Consider the following 22,645-nt stretch of genomic DNA (forward strand, 5'->3'; position numbering starts at 1 on the left):
ATTAAATTATGATTAGTCTCTTGTATGCACTGAACAAAACCAAATTATATGACTCAGTGTAGACTGCTGCTTGTAGACCAGGTTTTGCAACATCAACAAACATGCGTCACTGGCATAAATATGCAATCATAACTCATTAGTCAAGACGCAACTAGGTATAAATATTAGCCATTCCGAGACACCAAAACATGACAATGGCTAATCCCATTGAAGAATTATATTCAGGTGACCGTCTGGGTTAGACAAAGAACAATAAAATAGACTGTCTGGATTCTAGTCTATGAATTATTAAGTTGCATCTTAATGTATTCTGCAATATGTTAGAAATGCATGACTAGCTAGCTGCTACTGTATGACTTAAAACATAACAAAGGGCCTAGAAGCGCTGTGCAAACCTTTTTTGAGAAAAGTGATGTGAAAGCAGACGCCTTCCAAATTCGGTAGACATCAACTGCTCAAGATCTTGTTACAGTCTAAATACTGGACTGATACTAGATACTGAAAAGGCTGTACTTCAAAGATCATTTATCTGGATTTCTGTGTTCAGCAATAAATTGATAGAAACTACTGATTCATGCTTATCTCTTCAACAAATATGCAATCAGAAATATTTCCTTTTACTGAAAGTATCTCCCTCCTAAAGCTAAATGAAAGCAAAAGGTATTACCAACATTCAAAAGAACTATGGTTGATTTTGATAATAATGCACACCAAAAGACAGCAGCTTTACAGTAAGGTACAAATTATGATTAGACTTCCTAATTTAACCTACAGACAGAAGAGCTTTGTTACTTGAACTAATTTTCCTAAAGCTTTTAGGCCACATGCTGTACACCCAAACGCTAGAAAACTGAAAACAGCCTTGTACATTGCATCTCACTCCTGAAATATGTAATCCTAGGTAGCCTTTATCTAACAGTCATCAGATATGGGAGTTATTATGCAGGCAGATCATCGAGCTCATACTCTGATAAATTTGTGGACTGTGAAGTCACTAACCTGTATCACTGATGAGCAGACTAGCAGGAAAAAAAGTGAGACAATGAAATATAATGCACATTTTTGTCTGAGGTAGGCAGAGGTCCTGTCAACATTTCTACCAAAGAGAGAAAGGTGGCTTGGGTGTGTAAGAGGTTTTCATGATACCTTTATCGGGAGGACAGGGACATATCAAAGGCATTTTTATCTCCTCTCACTGACAAACTGTGAGCCACAGGCACAACCAAGTATCTCAGGGTTGGGGTTGTAGAGAGATCCACAGCAATTATGTAATGTGTTAATATGACAAATGCTGGTCTGGATTAAAAGAAACACAGCCACCTCACCATCTTCCACCACATGTAATTGTTCCATTACAAGATTCATGAAGTTGACTCTCATTTCAAACTGCTGTGCCGGCCAAAGACTCTGTCTACTCTCTCTCCTTCTCTCTGTGTTCAGTCCGTTATGCAACTCCCACTCTGTACATGCAAATCCACCAACACAAGTGACTAGCAACCTTCCCTGAGTCATTGTCATGGAGACAGAGCAAGATAATGTTCATAGACCTCAGGGCCATAATGAGGGTGTGTAATGTCAACAGAGCAGCGGCATTGTAATACACAACATGTTATGCTGAGCTGTACAGCAAAGACCATTGATGCTAAAGAAAAGGTTCAGGTGCAGGTCACTGTGGATTCTTTTTGTGAAGTGACAAGCCCCATTTACCTCCACACCAAATGCCTAGATGGAGCTCAGTGGGCAACAGTCAGCTGGGCCTTGGCATCGTATAGGGACAGGCAAGCCATAGAGAGAGTGCCTAGAGGGGAGGGGTTTAGGTGACAGCTGAGGAATGTCTCCTCTGCTCTCTCTTTGCCATGGTTTCCAGCGACTGCCATGTGTGGAATGCACAGGCTAGGACGACAGGACTAGGAATGCCACCCTCTGAGACGAGTTTAGCCGACGGGATCTGGAGTCTCCACTTGTCTACTAGAGCCCCCAGTCATTTGTACGTCCTCTCTACCATCCACCTGAATCCCTGTAGTCTATGTTTGGGTGAACAAATCTGTCTCAGTCAATCACATCAAAAAATGTACATGTGACTTTGATACAAAAGCTGTGCATTCACACTTTTCACTTGAGGGTTGTTGAATGTATGTTGGTTTGTTGAATTCTCCAAAATCAGATTCCTGACAATGTCCAAGTGCACAAGGAATGGTAATGGTCTTCATCATTAATCACATCACAAAGAAAACCCCACAAGAGAGCATGTTTACAGGTCCTTCAACAACAACAACAACAACAACAACTCATTATTAAGTGATAGAATGTCTGTGATTCATATGGAGACACAACCTCTTCCCTAAATGTTAAATTGTGCCAAAGCTACACTACAAAGCAGAGCTACAGACACTGAGTCATATCCAAACTTAGTATCATCTCCTGAAACCCAGTTAGGAGAACGTGTAGTGGTGGTGATATTTATAACCGTGCACCGGTCACCAGAGATAGGAGTGATATTGCTGCCCCCAGAGAGGAGTGAGCCACACTTCACAACAAAGTCAATGGTATTGCAAAAAAACCAAACTGATAAAATGACCTGTCATGTAGGTGGTTCCAACTTGTTAGTGTCGCAAAATTATGCCATGTTATGCTTTGAAGTTTAGTATCTAATGCATGACAAAGACTTCAGCTGGCCCCAACTGTCCACCTCCTCCTCATTTCATCTAGTAAAAACTGGCATCAGCTTGACCTTGCTGCAATTCTGGGATTAGCCATCTTCAACTCCTTTATAAGACCCCAAAACCCAGGGATCACATGCTGGCCTAAAACACACACACACACACACTCGAACAGTCACAGCAGCTTCTCGTCTCCAGAGATGGTTAAGTCTGGAGAGCGGCAGTGCAAATTCTTTCCTCACTCTAGCTCATCCCTGGACATGAGTCCAAAAAAAGGCAACGTTTCCACCCAATGCGTTTGCACAGGGGGCCATGCTAATTCCAGATTTAATTATAGCATACTCTGAGCACAAAGAATGGTTGATTTAACAGCATCATTAATCTACATACAGACAAAACAAAATCAATTAATCATTTAGAGATAAAGTGAACCTACCTCAGAAAATGTGCTTTTAAAACTTTTAATAGGTGCAACAAAGTCCTGGACAACAAACATACTGTGTAATAAGTTGGTGAACAGGCTTATTAAGACGTAGACATGTGGGAATGAGTAATGAGGTGACATCACTCAAGATCTATGCTAGTATTAAACACTTAATGTAAGAATTGTTTTGGCAATCACCAGATCATTCAAGCACATAGTAGCCAAACAAATAGGAAAACTGATGTGATGAGTGAAACTGTTCTTTCTTCCCTCTGTAATAACTAAACCTATTTGGATTTCTATAGTATAAAGTACGTTGGTAGCCTCTTGTTCAAGGTTCAAAGGTGCATAGAGATAACTAGTGTCCTGAGTACAAATCTAGTCAGGGACAATTGTAAGAATGGTCAATGCTACTACCAAACAAACAATTTAAATGCTAAAAACTTGGAAAGTCTGTTACTCACACAGCAGCTGACAGATGAGATAAAGTCATGCTATAATCTTATTACATTTGAAACAAATATCAGTGGATACACTAACAAACTTATCGTCTGAAAAAGAATCATATTGATTTGTCTTTCATGTATTGCTTGTTTATCAATGAATAGTAAAATGAGGTAACATCTGATGCATATGAATCCATAAACTACACTGTCTGATGCCCTTATTGCAGTTGCATGTTATTTTCTTTTAACAAAAATCTGCATATACAGTTTGTATCCCTGAATCCCACTCGTTCATATCCATGCTTGCCTCTCTGCAAGCATTTACATGGCCATAAACCCATATCTGCTCCTATACCAAGCACTCCCACAATGTCTCCTTCCCTTGACGGCTGTTTATGAAACTGCTAAATGAGACAGATTCGCATGGTTGGTTTCAAACACAGGGTAACACCTGACGTTACTGACTAACGACAGCCATTTTCGTTATTTGGCTGTGGAAGTACACAGGCTAGCAAACGTAGCTACAGTGGTTAACGTTAGCGGGCAAATTGTTAGCTTAGCCCTGCTGACATTCCAATCAAACAGCAAAGTATTTTGCTCACATGTGTTTTAGGTTAAAACTAAAAACACAAAGGCCACAAAACGTCAAAGCTGGAGAGCAGATTGGGTCCGCTGACGTCGTTTCTGAAGCAAGCTAACGAATGAATTAACCTGGGCTAACCAAACATTCAAAACAGCTAACGACAACTAGCTTAGCCTGCTAACGTAGGGTTTGCATACAGTACAATCAGCGTGACAAATACTGCACTAATAAAGTCACAGTTAGCCAGTGTCTCGTTTCAGCCAATGTACCAAACACTACTGTGACAAATAGAAATATTATGTGAATGTGATAAAGAGCTGATTCAGGCCTGAGAGAATAATATTAGCCTGTAAACGAATGACGTTGTAAACTGACGCTAGCTAGCTTCTGCTTCCTCTCCAGAGAGTAGCCACGGTCACGGTGGACGGTTTATCAACAACACCACTTGTACTGCTAGCCATGTTAAAGCCGAGGCTGGGGGGTTCATTTTGCCTGGACAGCGTCTTAATCAATGACAACATTCACGATAAGCTCCCAACATGACTCGATCATAGCATAAGAAACGAGCTTTAGCAACAGCCTCACTCAGCCATGAAGAATCGGTACCAGCAGTTCGGCTTGAACGTAAAGAAACAACATAAAACGACCCAGCGTTACAATCTAAAACTCAGCAGTACAGCAATTAGACTGCACCCACGGATAGGGCATATAGACTCAAGCTAACGTTAGTTTACAGAGGTAAAACCTGAAAGCGAAGCTTTGAGCTCTTTCTCTCCTTTACTGTGTTTTGCTCTCTGTACGCTGTAGCTGTACCACTAGTGTTGGATCAGATTAGTCCATATTCAGGCACAAAGACAAGCTAATGCATTCATTCTCTGCGTCGAAGAGGACGGGTGTGCTAGGTAGGTAAACAACGGGATGAGAATGGCTTCCATTTGACAGGTGTTCCAGGACGAGCAGTTGCTAGTAGCAAACTGATGTTACTGTCTAATGGTGCTGGCACGACTGATGCTAACAACTACAGCGAGCTAAACCAACCTGGTGGAGGGCGGTGAGCCCGTCTACGTTGGCGTAGTTGATGTCAGCGCCCCGGTCAAGCATTCGGAGCACCTCCTCGGTATCGCCGCTGGAGCAGGCGGCCAGAAACACGGCGCCATCATCGAACTTCACCTTCGTCTTCTTCTTTTTCAGAATAGGAGGCTCCTGGTCCGTTTCCGAGCCCAGCCATCGCTTTAACTGCTCATTCCTCTTCTGCTTGGCGTCCGCCATCTTCATCCCCCTCCTGTCTCGGGCTTCTTATCTTTCTCCGAGAGAGGATATACTTTATAGTGGCACTATCCCACAGCGCGCTGGGGCGTGGGAAGGGAGGGCTGGGGAGAGGGAGCCCGTCTGGAGCGTTATCATAGTCTCGCGAGATCTGGAGCCCAGGAGCTGCAGTATAACGTCACCATCAGCAGATTGTGAGGAGGGTAATCCCTCACTGTGTACACCAAATAAGACAAGAGTACTTGAAAACATTACATAACACTCAGCTAGCTCCTAAGATTCTCCAAAGAGAGAGGCACTGTTACATACAGAAGCAAGTATTTGTGCAATTTCTACTCTGCTTGGAGTGTTTAAACTACCACCGGGTGCACGGAAGTCACTCTCAGTTCAACCATGTTCATTATCACCGTGTCAGTACATGCAAAACAAATATCAGAGGGCAGTTCACCACAGCAACACAGGATATTTAGCAATTCATGAAAACGTTGCACCAAATCGCAACAGAAGGTTGACTTTACTTCTGTTAGCCATCGCTGTGGCGTTTGACAGCAACTAGAGATGCTCAGTTGTCATGGAGATGGTTTAGTTTTATCAGGAGATGCTGGACCCTGTGTTGAGATGTTGGTTTGTCTTTAGTTTGTGTGTTTGCTTTATTGATTTCAACATACAGTGTTGGAGTTGTGAAAGCATCCAGTCAATTCACTGAGTTGCAAATCACAATATACTGTATTTATTTGTATATTAACTGTTACTTTGTTGATGTAAACCAGTTATGTCTGGCAAATATGTGAATATGAATACAAACAATTGAAAAAGAAAGCACAAAAAATGGAAAATGACCAAAAGGACACACAAAATGATCATAAACTATAGGGAAATGACCAACAAGAGGCACTCAACAATCAAAAACAGGCACAAAATAACCACAAATGTGTAAAAATAAACTAAAGAAGATGCAAAACAATGCCAAAAAGACCAAAACCAACCCAAAAGGGATTTCATTTGGGATGTGGGTCCTGTATCTGAGGGGTGGGGAGCCTTTTATCTGTCTGTGCCTCGAGACCCCTATATATAATGGATTGAATTATAACATATTCATTCTACATGAGCAATTCCTGCAACAAAATATACTAACAGACATATAAATCCTGACAAACCACAAAGATGTAGTTCTCTTTATGGAAATCGTGTTTCAGATTGTATTGTTGTTAGTGTTGATATAACTTTAACTTCCTGGTTGTGTTATAACCGCTTTTTTGGAGGCGTATTGTTATTTTATTTAAGTGGCTTGTTTTTTTCCGTTCATTTGAGGAAATGTCACGCTAACTAAACAAACGTTCATATCAGATGTATTTCCCCTTACGTGTGTTCATGAATGCATCAGATGAAATGACTGCGCCAACTATCTTGTACAGTTTCCATTCACTAAAAACACTCTGCTGGCTGACAGCAAATGAAAACTTTCTTACCACAAAGTAACTGTAATGATTTGATGGGTAACACTTGAAGTGCTAGGAATGCGTAGTGGACTCGAGCACCGGGGTGGTCCAGCTCAACCTGGAGTGAAAACAAGGTGCCCAGGCATAAAATGTTGTCTTATTTTGGCACTGCCATGTGTTGTTGTTGGCACACAGCCACGTGAACGCAGCAGGAGATGCACTATCCTCATATGCAAGTTGTGGGTACAAAGCATTCAGGTCTTATTTTTAAAAAAACAAAAGTGTCACCCCAGATGTTAATGACGTTACCTTTGTGTTTGAAGACATTTCTTAAAAAGTAAACACTGCGAGTGCTTGATTAGATACCACCCACCTACCAAACATGAAGCTGACATCCTGGATAACAAGCTGTTCATGCTGAATCGTGATCCGAAACATTTACACAAGTGTGACCGTGAGCCATTATGTAAACTCACGCTACCCCTATTTTCTCATTTCACAACCATTCTTCATGTCACTGACACTGAATGTGGACAAATTTTAATAATTTATTGTCTGCAAATGCAGCAAATGAGACTCAGGCTGCAGCACGTGGCCACGAGCCTGAGCCAGAATACTGGTACTGATCCTAAATGTTACAGAAATGTCATGGGAAATTATTGTGGTTCGACTGAGTCATGAGGATAGTGGAACACCAACAGCGTCAGTGTCAGGAAGCTGTTGGCCAGAGGCTTCAGTGCGCTGATATCAGGGGAGCAGGAGGGAAAATGATGTGTAAGCTGCTGTTAGGCAGGGATGTAATTGAGAGCACAACGCGAGCCATGTGGGCCACATCCAGCTTCGACTGTAATGAAAATATAGTGTGTGTAAGAGAGTGTGTATGCCTATGTGCTACACAAGTGAGTTTTAGACTGTGTTAAAACTGTATTTATCTGAAAGTCTTTTCAAAAGAGGGCTCAGTGACCCAACACAAGAAAAACTGTTGCAGGGTTTGTGCTCTTCAAGGACAATATGATGTGTGTGTGCATACAAGTCCAATATGTAGAACAATAGCCTGCACTCTGACAAAGCAGCAAAGAGGCTTTAAGATGCAAAAAGCGTCAATTTATCTCACATGCAAAAGTGAAACAGTGAAAATATGAATTAAATGTTTTGATCAGTTGTGTTTGTTGATATTTTTTCCATTTAATCATTTGACACATGCTCTTGTTCTAAGTGACTTAAAAGTCACTTGTCTGACATGTAATACTTGCATTTAACGACCAAAAGAAGTCAAATTGTAAATAAATTCTAATAAGTCTTTTGTGGTATTGTATGTAGCTCATGTCCACAAACACAAATTGAACCGTTTGTGTAGTATCTACAGTGTCACCAGCAGAGTCATGTACGTGGGGCCACTTGTTGCACCGAGGGCATGGAAACTCTTCAACCTACCGTATGTCTGCACACTCCACTTTACAACGTAAGAAACATCTTGGATGTACAGTGGAGCATCCTGTTTATGGATCCTGCTTTACCCTCTTAACAGCTGTATTTATCTTAGTGATGTCAACCTAGACCACGTGATGCCAGAGGACTAACAGGTTTTCAGTGTTTGTGATAATTGATGGTATGACAGAGAATTCAGCAGGAAATAAATTATACAACACCAGAGAAAAATCATTTGTCAGTGTCGTCCCTGACAGGCAGTTTATGACTATTATGGTGGTCATGAAGTATGTGTGTCATGAGACTTCTGGACTGCCCTCTGTCTTTCATTACCCTTCACTTTGATCTGTGATGACTGTTTGCTGTTGTTCCTGTTTCTTGAGAGGATAAAAGTGTCTGACTCAAGTGTATCAGTACCACAAAATTACACTGGTGCACTCTCACTGTTTGTCTTCAACCGCTGAGATGTGCATGAGTGAGCTGATCTGAAGCAAATGACAGACCTACAGTCATGTCATCGTAGGCGTGTTCTCAGTGGTGTGTCAGAGCCTTCAGCACCTACAGTATGACGAGTTCCTGAGAGGAAGCTCGTGTTCACTGCTTTAAATGAATGTTCCCAAAGGGACTGTTCCCTGGTGCGGTTTGTGAAACCAGATGAGGTTTGCAAGTCAACTGTTGTGAAAATACAGCTGGGAAGGGGAAGGAGAGTTGTTTATGAGAGTGTGTATATGTGTAAATATATGTGTTTCTAAGATGGGGGGTTTTAATATAGTAGTAAATAAAGTTATGGTAGCAGTCATGGCGCTGTATGTTAAAGCATAGGAGCTTCTAATGTTCCTGGAGGTTCCTACATGATGTGAGCAGCAGAATCAGCCTGTACGACACTAAGATGATAGAAGGGTGGGGTGATGGGCGAGCAGAGGAGTAGGAGGAGATGTTGATCTTTGCAAAGTCACCTCCAGGGTGACGTTTCCTTTCCCATGTCAGAACTTTCAAACACAGACAAAACACAAGTCACCTGTCACACGAGAGCAGCAAACTCCAGCGCTGTCAGGTTTAGTCTCCGGTATTCTGCAAACATACCAACATAGTGAGAGTGACCGACTCTTCCTGTGCAACTCTTTGTGTTTTTGAGCTTTTTTGGATTGTGAAGGTCTTTATAACTTTTATTTTGGAAAGTGATGAAAATACACCTTCAGTTTAGTTATTAGTTAGTTAGTTATTTTAGGATGATCCTGCATAATCAAGAATTCTAAAACTTTGCATTTTGCTTTTCATAAAGAAATGACAAAATGATCAGAACAGTTATGAACGGTATAGGTTTAGACTGGTACTGACATAAGCCCTGTAATCCCCACACCACTTAGATCAGGCTGGGAAAATACCTCATTTTTATTGCCCCCACAGGAATAGGATCCAGTCATGTCCACCAGCATGTCGGTACAGATCAGCCAGACAAGCAGCACTCACAGAGGGGTGACTGGTGAAGTGTGGACAACTCAGTCCCATCTGAGAGAAGCCAGACATGCTGCTCCCATGTCACCCAATGCCTGTTGTTGGCGCCTGCAACACTGACACACTCATCTCCTTTACCCAACTTGCAGGTCCAGACAGCAGCGCTATCGAGCAGATAGAAATACTCATGCTTTGATGTTATCAGAGGACGCTTAAAAAGTGATGCCAAGAAACGGTCCAACAGTGCCGGCTCAACCTGTCGCTGCTGGACTGATTGCTCGTTCTGGCCTGTGGTATCAGGTGAGAGTTACCAGGTCAGCAGACAGCGTGAAGCCTTGTTCCAATGAAACACAAAAATATTCTTCCTAGAAGGGTTCATCCATAAAGCTTCATAACCAAAGGTGACACTGAGGACTGGACCGGGCTCCAAACCCCTGTCCATCACTGGGGAACCCGTCTTCATTGGACTGCTTTTCAAGTATGTGTGGAATGTCACTTACCCATCCAATGTCACCAGCTGCTTCAAGTATACGGGGGCAGAAATCAGACTGTCCAAGGCCAATCATGTGTCAGGAAATGAAGTGGAGAAACAGAAACCAGTTGGCAGAGAAACAAAGAGTGGAGTGACAGTCGAGAGAACGGCAGGTGGGGCAAAGAGGGGGAGGCCAGATTGTGTCAGACCATTCTCATCAAGAAGAATAATAATAGCAACCTGATCTGATCTGACGCTGAGTGCTGTGCCTCTCTGAAACAAACAGATTGGAGCAACTTCTTCACGTCATCTTAGCGAGTACGTCACGTGCGATACGGAAGCATCTTGAGAAAAAGAATCAGTTGTTTGAGTTAAGGTGAGGAGAGCATCCTTCACTAAATCGTGGGCTGCAGCATGTGTAGTAAAGGATAGTGGAGGGTCAGGGGGTGCTCATGAGGTGATCCACTCCCGGACGACAGCTGAGCTCCTACACCGGACAGAAATAGGGCAGACGCTCTCACTTAGCAGACGCTGTACAGCTGGAGCATCACTTGCTTCTGCTCTTTCATTCCTCGGCCATTTTGCTGATGTGAATAATAACAATGACTGTTTGTGTTAAGTCGTATGCTTAGTGAAAAGGTTATGTCAGGTATGTTGCCAATGAACAGTGGATGTAGTGTACGATGCAGACACATTTAATTCTGGGATGCATGTTTCTTTAAGGCCAAATCAGTGGTGACAGCCTAACAAGACAAGGCTGTTTGAGTGACCTTGTTTCCTGGAGAAAAGAGGCTAATAATAGGCCAAAATCTGGAGCTGCGGTGAAGGCTGTAATGGCTTAGTGCTAAAAGCTACGATGAATCATTCCAGTCGCACAAGCCATGGAAAAAGATCATCAGTTATTACTGTCAGAAATTAATTGAATAAACGGTTCAGCCATGTGAAGATGAGCATATTGCAAGTCAGTGGTTGAGACTGTGGGGGGCCTGTGAGGAAACACAGTATTTTCAAACACAGTTGTGTCACAGCGATCACTTCTACCAATAGGGTGCTGTTATTCTTCCTCATCGCTGTGAGATATATTTCTCATTCACATTATGAATCTTGCAGTAGCCACATAACAATAGCTCCGAGCATTTTGAAAGGTCCTGTTGGTCAATGTACCTGACCGCCTTGGATCAGAGGTTCCTCGAAGTGATTTCCACATAAGCTGACCAGGATGCTCCCATTCTTCCACTTGCACTGTTGCCCTATTAGATTATTTTAAGGCCTTGGTTCTGCTGTTTTAGCCATTCAAACCCTCTGCCCTCATTATTTCCATTGACACTGATGAAAAGATGCACATGTGGAAAAACAGAGCTGCATACAAGCTTTAAAGCCTCTGCCCCATCAGATTTAAATAGCATTACACACTGGGAGCTGAATTCAACCCCGTGGATGAGCCTAGTGGGTGCATTCTGCAAGGTCAAAGGTCACAGATAATCTCATTTGTCATGGGTAGTACTTCAAGGCACTTCACATGTGGATAGGCTCGTGTTTCAATTAACAGGTGTCATCTTTCTCCTTTCTTAACTGTGCTGATCTCCCACAACTTTACTGATCCTAAAGCCTTCAGGTTACAGTGGAGACCGTGTTTCCCAAGAGCAGCATCAATCAAAGGTTAAAGCACAGGTTCAAAATGTTTCAAGTCTGTCTTTAAACAACAGTTTCAAGGTTTTGCCTGGAGTGACCCTCCCTCTCAAAATAATAATAAAATACAGACCCACAAAAAGCGCTTCCTATGTAAGTGAGTCATTTATCTGTGTTACTTCCCTTAGACAAAGATATCTACTCAACATAATAAAGTCAGACTGCCTAAGCATCATGGGAATAAGATAGCTATAGGAACAGGATTAGTTTGTGGTCAGTATGAACAAGAGCGATGATTCACTAAGGGATACCGGACTCTCAACCTGTGTTTTAAAACAGGCTTGAAAAATTGTGAACCAGTCCTTTGGAGATGTCTTTAATACTTCAATTACTACAATTCAAAAACATAAAGATCAATTTTCCCACAGTTAAAATTAGACAACTAAGTTAATCACAGGCCTGAAGAGGAAGGTCCAGATTTAAAATTCAGCTTGCCATGCTTCCCTATTGCACAGAAATGATGTGCAGTTGAGTTCCATCCATACACTTCACAAAGGAAGCCCTCAAGCAGCAGCTTAAAAATAGATAAGTGTTACTTGTGCTACTCTCCCTCTTGCAGTGAAGCCACCCACATATGATTATTACTTTTATGCAGTCATCTGACAGTATTACCAGCACCGAGTCCTGCAGCATGCTGCATGGTGGAAAAAAGATAAAGCCTCACATTATGGGGCAAAGGGTTAAAGCGAAGAAGATGCAAAACACCAGCTAATGGAGGTTTGAAGCAGGGTTGTTTGTCTGACTCACTGGATTTAAACTGTGCAGCCACAGTTTCTGATGGGTGTGAAATCATTCACGCTCTTTCAGGTAAGATGTATAAAAAAACAGGAGGCGTCCACTGCACTTTAAATCTGACGCTAACAACTGGTTGTTTATCAAGAATGATCTTCTGGGTTACTTCACTGGGCTGTTTTTTACAAAAAGGAAGAACAGACATTAACAAATAGGTGAAGCTTGTTGTCCCACTGTGAGAATACCACACAACAAAGCTGAAGATGTGAGCCCAGCAAAACAAGTCACGACAAAAAAATCCAGTTTGACGGATGAACAAACACAAACAAACACAACATGAAAAGCAGGCAGGAAGCGTAACCCAAGATAAATAATCAGATTTATTTTGAAGGCCCGTGTGACATCATCATAACAACCTCCAGCAGCGGGCCGTGTTAAAAATAGCAAAGACGTCAAAGCGCTGGTACATATATGTCCATGAAGTGTGTGCAGAACATTCTCCAGATAACAACAGATGGCTCAGAGATTGGAGCCTCGGGAGAAAAGGGTGAGGAGCTCGCCCACGCACGCCTGATGCATCTCACTCCAGGCGCTAGATCGTCACCTGGGAGAAGCCGACGCAAAGATTCTGAAATGATCATGTGTGGGGTGAAGGGGGCACTGGGATCTGGCCTCATGCACAGATTGTGTACATGACTGTGTACATCTTGACCCCTGTTGTAGATTGTGATGGAAAAAATGAGTCGAGCAGCTGCATGTGAAGACATCTGCTATTTATTGTGTGTTTGGGACACTGTGATTGGTCGGAGCTATGAGCTTCTAGCCAATGCACTTAAAAGTGGCTAAATAAAAAGCTTTCACTATTAGCCAAGCTCAACTTACAGAAGACTGTGTTGCTTATTGTAATGTTGCATTTCCTCTATTTCTGCTTTTGCTTTACAAAAAAAGGGGAAGTTTTCCACAGTTCCGCAAATGTTGCACTCTAAAATTCAAAGAGTATCTAATTGAAGCCGACTAAATGGGTAAAACAATACAGAATACCTCCCAACCTGGGAAATCCTATGTTTCATTACAAGCATTTCCAGCGTCTGATGGATGGAAGCCTTATTTCAGCTCAGTGAAGTCATCCCTGTCGTGTGTTTCTCTGATGTGCATGATGAGTTTGGCCAAAGCCGTGCTCCACTCCCGCTGCCGGGCTTCTCCTCTGCTGTAGGAGGGAGGAAAAACACATAAGGGGGGAAAGGAAAGAGTCCACGACATCATCTCTCCAGGCCTTTTAAGGCACTCTCCAGTGGAGGGCTGAAAACGCTGGCCCACTTTCCCATCAGAGCTTCCCAGCCCTGTCTCCTCTCCCCCTGGGAGCCTGGAACACAGAGTGACCGAGCACACACTAACAGACACATCAGGAAACATGATATGGATATAATGTACTTTATAAACATACTAAAAATACACCAACAAATTAAGTAAATACTGTCAGAGACAGTGAAAACAGATGACAGAGACACCAGCGTGATGCTGTTATCATTTTTCACGTGCACCTGTGAGAAGAAGACACCACAAGTTGTTGCATGTACTTTTATTGTGAAGGTCACACTTTATCACCTTTGGACATTTTAACGTGTGTGCAGGCAGAAGCCGAGTGTGGGAGAGGACGAATGAGATGCTCGTTGCTGGCAGTACTCATATTCATCATTGTATTCCCAGATGCTGTCAAGGGCCAAAGCCGGCTGGAGCTCAGTGTTCCAGAGCCCAACCGAGAGGATGGGGAGGGGGGAGAAATAAAGGAGGCTTTTCTGAAGTGGTGACCCATCCTGGCTGTATCTCTGCTGATGTCAGCCAGACCCCACATGGCCCTGTTCTCACCCCGCTGCCACTGTCCCAGTACATGAACCCTGACCAAAGTCAGCCCACACACACACACACACACACACTCACACAGAAGAGGCTGGGAGAATAAGCAAAGCGGGGAGAACAAGAGTGAGTCGCAACAAGAGAAGAAGGAGGGTGATGTAGCAGATTGTGTAGGCGATCTGTGTGTGTGTGTGTGTGTGTTTGAGACTGATAGAGGGGAAGTACTGATGCATGTGTGACAGCGCAGACAAATGGCGAGTGAAAGGCTGTTAAGTTGGCAAGTTTGGCCCCACGCAGCTGCCAGATCAGCTCCATGAATCCAACGTTTCAAGTGCAGCAATGAGCTCCTCAACCTGCTCTGAACAGCCAGCCTGGCTGAAACACACAACAAAGCTCTTGGTGTCAGCAGGAGGGAGTAACTGTGTCTTCTGAACCAGACCTCATGATGTATTACAGCCTATTTGATTCAAATGAAAGCAGGAGAGTTGAAGATCTGCATCTTTTACATCACCTGAAACTTAAAGAGACATAAATCCTGCAGTCATGTCCTTTATTGTATTGATAAATATGTTGATAGCACGGTACATATCACTGACGGCTGCATGAATGTAAAAAAAGAAGTGAAACAAGTTGATGTTTTAAAGTGCAGTTAAACCATCCTGCACTTTATCAACCAATTAACTGTTTCATGTTGCGTCACCATGATAACATCACAATTTCAACACACTTTCCTCTCTAAGTTTGGCTGGTTGAATGGGAACTCTGCCTAATACTGTAGATTACGCAAGACTACACTTACACATTTGACTCACATTTTGCCTGGTTTATTTCCCATCTGCTCACACGGGGCAAAAACTCCAGTCAAAAAGGTCAAAAGTCAAATCATTATTAACCAAAAACTATTACACACAAGTACACAACTACACAACTCCACTAAGAAACGAATGTATTTTAACCAATGTTCAGCTTGATGTTCTTTACATGAATGTATAAGAGCAGTCTAGATTTATTTGAGCAGCTCTCAAAGGTGAAAATTATGGCAAACAAACTATCTAGTAATTACGCACTGCTGATTACCTGGATCAGGTAACGTCCTTTAAGTAATCAGCAGAGAGATAATCTGAGGATGTGCCTACCTGGTTCCTCCTGGCTTCTGGTTTTAGATTGATTTTACAGGATGAAGACTAGTTGGTTGTTGCTTTTCATGAAATGATAAATAAGATAAATCTGCTACATGACTGAGTTTCTGTATCCTGTGGCCCCAACTCCAACGCCAGATGGAAGTTGACAGAGCACGGGGACAGCTGCAAGGCCCACTGCTATGTGCTAAATGTGTGCTGAAAGAGCCAAATTAATGGAAGGGGCTCAAGTGGAGACTGGGGTTCAATACCAGGCTACATTTTAGTGCTATGAGCTGTCGTCCACTCAGACAGACATCAATATTTACTGCTGCCATGGCGCAGCGGCAGATAAAATAAGGGGGTGGTGGCAACCGTTTTGGTGCTTCTCATCATCGGGGGGGACTTTATGCCAGTTTCAGGAAGATCCTCTTTTTATTCACTATGGTGTTTCACCTTGGAATTAGTCTTTAGTCAGAGCCTGAATGTGGCAGAAGTGTTGTGAGGGATGTTCACCAATTCTTTTCCAGTTTTATTTTACAGGAATATTATTTATATCATATGCACTAATAGGTTAAGGTGAACAAAGTGAATTGAATATCTTAAAAGTGATGAGCGTCCTGCTACATTTGAATATTTCAGTGTGAGTGATCTATTCATGGATCCTCACACAAGGATATAAAAGGTAAAACCTGTTGCTTTGAATCATATTTCTACTGACTTGCAGATTCATGAGCCTCACAGCCGCTTCACTCTCTGAAGACACTTTTCTGCCTCGTGACCCCAAATGAGTGTTCCCGCGTTGCCATGACAACCCCGCTTCTGTATACCTCACAAAACCTTTTGCGCCCCTCTCGGACCCCTCCGCCCACCAGGTTTAGCAGATCTTCTCCTCCTGCTCGGGGAAACCTCAATTACCAGCAACACTTTTTCAAGCACTCCAAAGCCTATTATGGTCAAATGAGACTCTGTGGCCGGCCAGGAACAGCATCTCCTCCCCTGTAAATCTAAGAGCGTGCTCAGGGTGCTGTGACAAGACAAGGTCGAGGGGTCGCACCTCCAGGTGATGTGTTTCCATAAGGCCGTGGAGTGGAGCTGCACATATATGGTGTGGTCTTTATTTATTGCCAGCTCTTTTACTGGACGACTGCAGACTCCCCTCCATCTGCAAGCTCTGCACCTCTTCTGCGTCTACCTCTTTAAAATAGTGGGATTTAAGAGTCTTGGATCTTCTATTAATGTTATGATTGTATCTACCATGTATAAACAACATAAGTTATAATGTGAATGTGTGGGATTTTCCTTTCTGTGCACAAGATGTGCTGAAAACACCTCGACCCAAAGCCGTAATGTGAGAACGTTTAACTTCAAATTGTTGCGAGGCCTGGACATTGTAAGATGAACTTGACAGTTAGCAACACAAAAGGCTTGTATGCTTTAGCGGGCTGCCGAACAGAGCAGGAAATTGGGGACGATTCAGCAGCCTTAACATGTTTCCTACGCAGACAGTGATGGGGGGTTCCTTGTGACCCGTAACACAAACATGAATTTATCTGAAAGCCTATCCTCTTGCCTGCGGTCCCCACACAGTGCTTCCTCTGTCTGTGTGGCTCTGGTGTAGATATTGGAGCTCTCCGTCCTCAACTGCATCGTCTGGATTTATCTGTTGGATAATAAATTCCTCAGGCTTGTCACGCAAAACTGGAAACTGAAAGGGGAAGAGCAATGACAAGACACAGGGTGCTGCAGAGAGGAGCAGATTGGACTCTCCTACATATTATGACACTTCAGTCGAGCAGGCTCCATTTGTCACTGCAAGAGCATTAGGCAAAAAGGCCAAACGCCGACTGTGTGTCTTCATTCATTCCAACACAGACCTTTTCTCATTACTCTGCTCCCAATTTACTTGAAGGAAGTCGTCTTGTGAATTGCGAGGATAGGATAGGCCACTTTAAAGCTGCACTGCACAGTATTCTTACTTTACCAATGGCTCTGCTTGTAGTGAGAGTAATGACTCTGCAGTTTGCTTCAGCTGTGCAGAGCATTTAGCATCTTTTTACACATATATTTTTTGGTTTTATGGCCCTGAACTTCAGAATAAATGCTTTCCTAAAACACTAAAGGACCAGCATATAGCAACTGGTGGACTTTGGGTTGCTTAAAACTTATTTTCCATTAGGAATTATTGGAAAATCAAACCTACAAAAACAGAGAATATTGGGTTTGGGACCTCTGTGCATACTCAATTTATCCTTTGCTAACATGTTTGGCACAAGAACTTTGTAAGTTATTTTAAACGCAGTGTTCACAGCTCGTTCTGTTGCCACCAAGTGGCCAAAAATAAGATTTTTAAATTGAGGCTAAAAGCAGTTTCTAAAAATGTCTGTAAATGAAGGCAGATAACACCTGGATGAATGTCTTGGGCGACTGACACTGATATTTAAACCTACTTTGACACAAATGAGACTCGATACACAATACAGTGGTTTGACTTTGGTCCAGGCAGTGCTGACTTAGAGACTGGAAACAGCTACCTTCATTATTCTTCGACCCATCAGCAGCAGCCCTGAGGGAAGTGCACATTCTCTCTGACAATAAAAGAAGCCAGGTGCCTGTTCACCCGTGGCTGACACTATAAACACCACTCTCGCTGCAGTAAATGTCATGCATAGGTAGGCACTGCGCTGCACACGACTCACGTCACTGTATACAGATTCCCAAGACGCCATTTATCTTCAGTTTCCTCTGTGACCCGGGAATGGCCTCGCTGCTTCCCTCCTTTAAGGGTAAGGCTGTGTCTTGATGCTGACTCTTTTCTCTGGTCCATAATGTCAGACTGCAGGAGTGTGTAAGTGTCTCTGTCAAGGCACTAAAGACGGCGCCTGGTACAGATTTTCGCCCTCACATCTATCCAATTGAGTCAATCATCACAAAGACTCCATTTGTTTTTGTCAACTGCAAATCCATTATGAATCATGTGAAAGCCAGTTTCCTCCCACAAACTGAAGGGTCTAGTTTGGTCACATCAGCATCGTCCAACTTTGTGGTCAGATCAAAGTCTGTCTCTTGTGTAGGACCTGGTGTCCAACAATCTCCCCACTTCCTTTTTCCCATGTCATGTCCCATTCCCAGACCCTGACCCTTAACTCCCCAGCCTCCAAGCAGTGGTGCACCACATGATCTCTGTGGTTAGACTGACCACAAGCCTAAAGAATAAGGTTTGATAAAACCAAGCTACACTGACTTTGGGTAACGTGCTTTAATGCTGCAAAAATGAATGCTCGCAGTGGTCTCTGCCAGGGAACATCTGCTTGATGACAAAACCCCAGCTGAGATGGCAATGATGTCACACTAAGACACTGGAAGTGATGTTATTCACTTTGCCAACATTAGAGGGCGCTGTTGTTTAGGGATTTGGAAAAGGAGATGAGGAGGAGACTGAAGATGTAAGCAGTCGTGCATCAACAACATCAACCTTAACCAACGTGGTTTATAGGCTGGATGCAGCTTATCACAAATTCTAGAAGTAGCTATCTAAAGAAAATAAAAATATTTTTACTACTTTACTTGGCAGCAGTTCTGCTGCTTCCTCTGGTTTGTGTTGTTTAGACATCTGCTATCCCTCAACCACTTTCTCTGTGCAATGTAAATAAAACTCTTTGTGTATTTTCAAATGTCCACATTTTTCCAAATAGTCTTCCTTTGATCACATTTTGCTTCTTGTGGCTGGCAGATAATCTGGGGTTATGAATATACCTCCTATACTATCATGCGACATCTCACAAAGTCAACAACCTTTTGTAAATAATAGGACGTGCAGGTTATTTGGTATTATATTTGACAGTTTTCTTTGTTTACATCGTGTTTAAGTTTAAAAACTAATTTGAGTTTATATTAATGACTTCTCAGTTACATTTAAATCCCATATTAATGAATGTAGCCCTGATTAAACATATATTATGCTCTTCCTTCTTTCACATATAGACATGTCTATAAAGCTGCACTGATCCAGCTTAGTCACCAACTCAACATCCAGCATTGTGGAATATATCTGTTAAATGTTTAAAATAACCTCTTTATGGCCACAAAGCAGAAAATATTATCTTAATATAAATTACCACTAGTCTCCTTTTAAACCTCTTTCGCTACCTTCAATGCTCTTTAAAGATCTATCAGTAATCCGTCTGTAAACTATTAGTAAGTCGTTTTGTGTTGACTTCTACTGATTAAATTCATATTTTACTATAATAAACACACATTTCTTCTGACACGTGATCAGCTAATGAGCTAAATGTAAAATGGAGGTGGAGCGATAACAACTGTCGCAAATCCTGCCGTAAACCACGCCTCGAGTGTCGTGCTTCAGCCCCTGATGTTCGGCGTGTGAAACCCCGTCGGTCTCTCCGTACGGCATCCTAGCTGAAGACGGTATGTTCCTCAGCCCGATCCGCTAAAGTCTAATAAAGAATCAGAATTCAGTGGGTTCTCGTCTAAGTGTTGTTCCCTGTGTGTTTCAGAATCATGCCAGCTAAAGGTCCTCTGCAGTCTGTCCAGGTCTTTGGACGTAAAGTAAGTAAATCTTTAGAATTTGTTCCACATGTGGTGTTACGGCTACCCTGTCTTCCTAGCACACGTTAGCTAAAGTAGCTAACACCAAGTGGTGGTGTCGTAATTTTATACTGATATTCTCCATTAATTAAAATGTTAGGCAGGGTTAATATCTCTCTATGAAGGCATGTGAACTTATGCCCTGATACTGTCATATGAGCGCTAAGCTGACTTTAGTGTGAGAGAGTGGCTGCGTTAGCTACCGGTTCGTTTACTGAGTATGAAGTCCGTCCTAGCTAGCTTGGTTGCTAACGTTTGTGATGGCCTGATTTCTAATGCTGTTAAGAAGATGACAGCGTTAATGTAACTTTATACTTAATCTATTAATCTATACATTTAAATATTTGGCCATCAAGTCACGAGACAATGCTATTTATAATGATATGTGTGATTAAGGGTAAATCCAGATGCTAGGAGGTTTGTTTCTTTTAATTTATGTGTATAATTAAGGTGATTCACATCTAGTATAGTGCATCATTTACCTGTTTCTGATCCTACCTGATGCTGACATTTCCATCATAGAAAACCGCCACTGCTGTTGCCCACTGCAAAAGAGGGAATGGCCTGATCAAGGTGAACGGCAGACCCCTGGAGATGGTGGAGCCTGCCACCCTCCAGTACAAGGTGAGTTCTTATGAGAGATCTGAACATCAGACTGTTTGTCAGGGAGGATGGAGGCAGGAGAGTGCCAGCAACATGTGGTGTTCACTGAGGCTGTGAATTCTGTTTAGTCTTTATATTAAATTTAATTAGTGTTGTTCTGAGGATAATAATGACACTTGATGCTTCATTTTAGCTTTTGGAGCCTGTGCTTCTGCTGGGCAAAGAGCGTTTTGCTGGAGTTGACATCAGAGTCAGAGTGAAGGGTGGTGGACATGTCGCACAGATCTACGGTAAAAACATCACTGCAGTTCTGTGTACTTTGGGTCTTGTTATGTGGATGGGTTTTTGACAATGCTACAGTGATATAACTGTAGTATCTTTATGTTTCAGCTATCCGTCAGGCCATCTCCAAAGCCCTGGTTGCATACTACCAGAAGTGTAAGTATAAAAATCTGATTTCATTCACAAACATCTCAGAAAACAAGTACACTGTTTGACCTTTTGTGATGCACTTGTGTGAAAATGCTAATCATACTTGTTCATCTGGTTTAAATTTAGGCACGATAGATGTATTTTAATGTTGTGGTTGCAAAGAATGTGTTGATCAGTGATGGTGACATTGGGTATAGCTGTTCAGTTTCACATCAATTCAGAATTATGTTAAAGTTTGTGATTTATAAGGTTTAAACTTAAATTCATGTGGTTAAAGAGCTACACTGGCAGGTCAGGTCATATATTAAGAAATACAGCTTTAGTGTTCCTAAAAGTCTCTGTTGTACGATTGTATAGAACAGTTTTGTCTAATACTTGTGAGTAGTTCAGGGAATCAATGGTAAAGAAGTACCCTCGTCATGGACACACAGCTGATATTTCCCTTGGTCGTTTGACATGTTTAATTTTGGCAGACTGTGCCTTGTTTTAGCAAAAACCTAAATAAAAACAACCCAGAGTGTCAGTATTGTAAAAAAGTCAATATCTAGATCAAGATAATAAAACTGAGCTGAACTGGGATGAGACCGAGTAGTGTGCTTGTGAAGAACTTGCAGAATAAACTGAAGTGTTTTTGTCTTCCTGCAGATGTTGACGAGGCCTCCAAGAAGGAGATCAAGGACATCCTGATCCAGTACGACAGGACCCTGCTGGTTGCCGATCCACGTCGCTGCGAGTCCAAGAAGTTTGGTGGACCTGGAGCTCGTGCCCGCTACCAGAAGTCCTACCGTTAATTGCTCTGTACATTTTCATAATAAATTGGAGGAACAAAGAGCATCATTTGTCTTTTTTTTTCATAAATATGTATATATACATCATAAAATGAAAAATTTTTGACTCCACATTCAACCTATAGTGAAAGTATTTCTACGAATATCTGCACATTTCCTAAGAATGTACTAACTGAGATCTGTCCTTCAAAGTATTAGTAGTAACAGGATAGACTCAAAATAAACAAGTAGAAATTTAGACTTTTAGAATTCTGTTTGGCAGCAGAGTGACTCTACAACCTTCACACCTATGGTTACGTACTTGATCCCATTCTTTCAGGTGTAGTAGATTGAGGGTTTTCTTCAAGGTCAGTTTCTTCTCTCTGCTTAGACTGAACTTCCTGTCTGTAGCTGAGTAGCAGCCAAATACCATGAGGCTGCCATTACTGTGCTTCACCACAGGGGATAGTACAAAGAGATGAACAGTACCTGATGCTCACTAGATTGTGCTTGAAGTAACAGTTTGTCATTGCTGTAAGTGTAGTGAGGAGTAAAAAACATTTAAACTACAAGAAACTGATGGTCAATAATAAATTAATTTGAATAATGTCACGTGATCATTCCTAATCATGACAGTCATTATCTTATTACTGTGTAGAAATATTTAGC

General features: G+C 42.2%; 2 protein-coding genes across 6 annotated transcripts in view; one reads left to right on the forward strand and one right to left on the reverse strand.

The window, feature by feature from the left end:
- Positions 1–5,491, reverse strand: part of ppp1r12a (protein phosphatase 1, regulatory subunit 12A) — a 42,467-nt gene extending 36,976 nt beyond the window's left edge. For 3 of the 5 annotated variants that reach the window (XM_026362371.1, XM_026362369.1, XM_026362368.1), the window contains exon 1: positions 5,152–5,490. In XM_026362371.1, the coding sequence (XP_026218156.1) occupies positions 5,152–5,388 (237 nt within the window). In that variant the 5' untranslated portion in view covers positions 5,389–5,490. Of the gene's footprint in view, positions 1–5,151 lie in introns of all 5 variants that reach the window. The other 2 variants (XM_026362370.1, XM_026362367.1) reach the window with 1 other exon arrangement.
- Positions 5,492–19,900: 14,409 nt separating this feature from the next.
- Positions 19,901–22,041, forward strand: rps16 (ribosomal protein S16). The gene is made up of 6 exons (XM_026361201.1): positions 19,901–19,994; positions 20,084–20,135; positions 20,697–20,798; positions 20,971–21,067; positions 21,168–21,215; positions 21,855–22,041. The coding sequence occupies exons 2-6, from the start codon at positions 20,088–20,090 to the stop codon at positions 21,998–22,000; spliced, it is 441 nt and encodes a 146-aa protein (XP_026216986.1). The 5' UTR covers positions 19,901–19,994; positions 20,084–20,087; the 3' UTR covers positions 22,001–22,041.
- Positions 22,042–22,645: the final 604 nt, after the last annotated feature.

Source organism: Anabas testudineus, chromosome 23, assembly GCF_900324465.2.
Source record: "Anabas testudineus chromosome 23, fAnaTes1.2, whole genome shotgun sequence".
Taxonomy (NCBI): domain Eukaryota; kingdom Metazoa; phylum Chordata; class Actinopteri; order Anabantiformes; family Anabantidae; genus Anabas; species Anabas testudineus.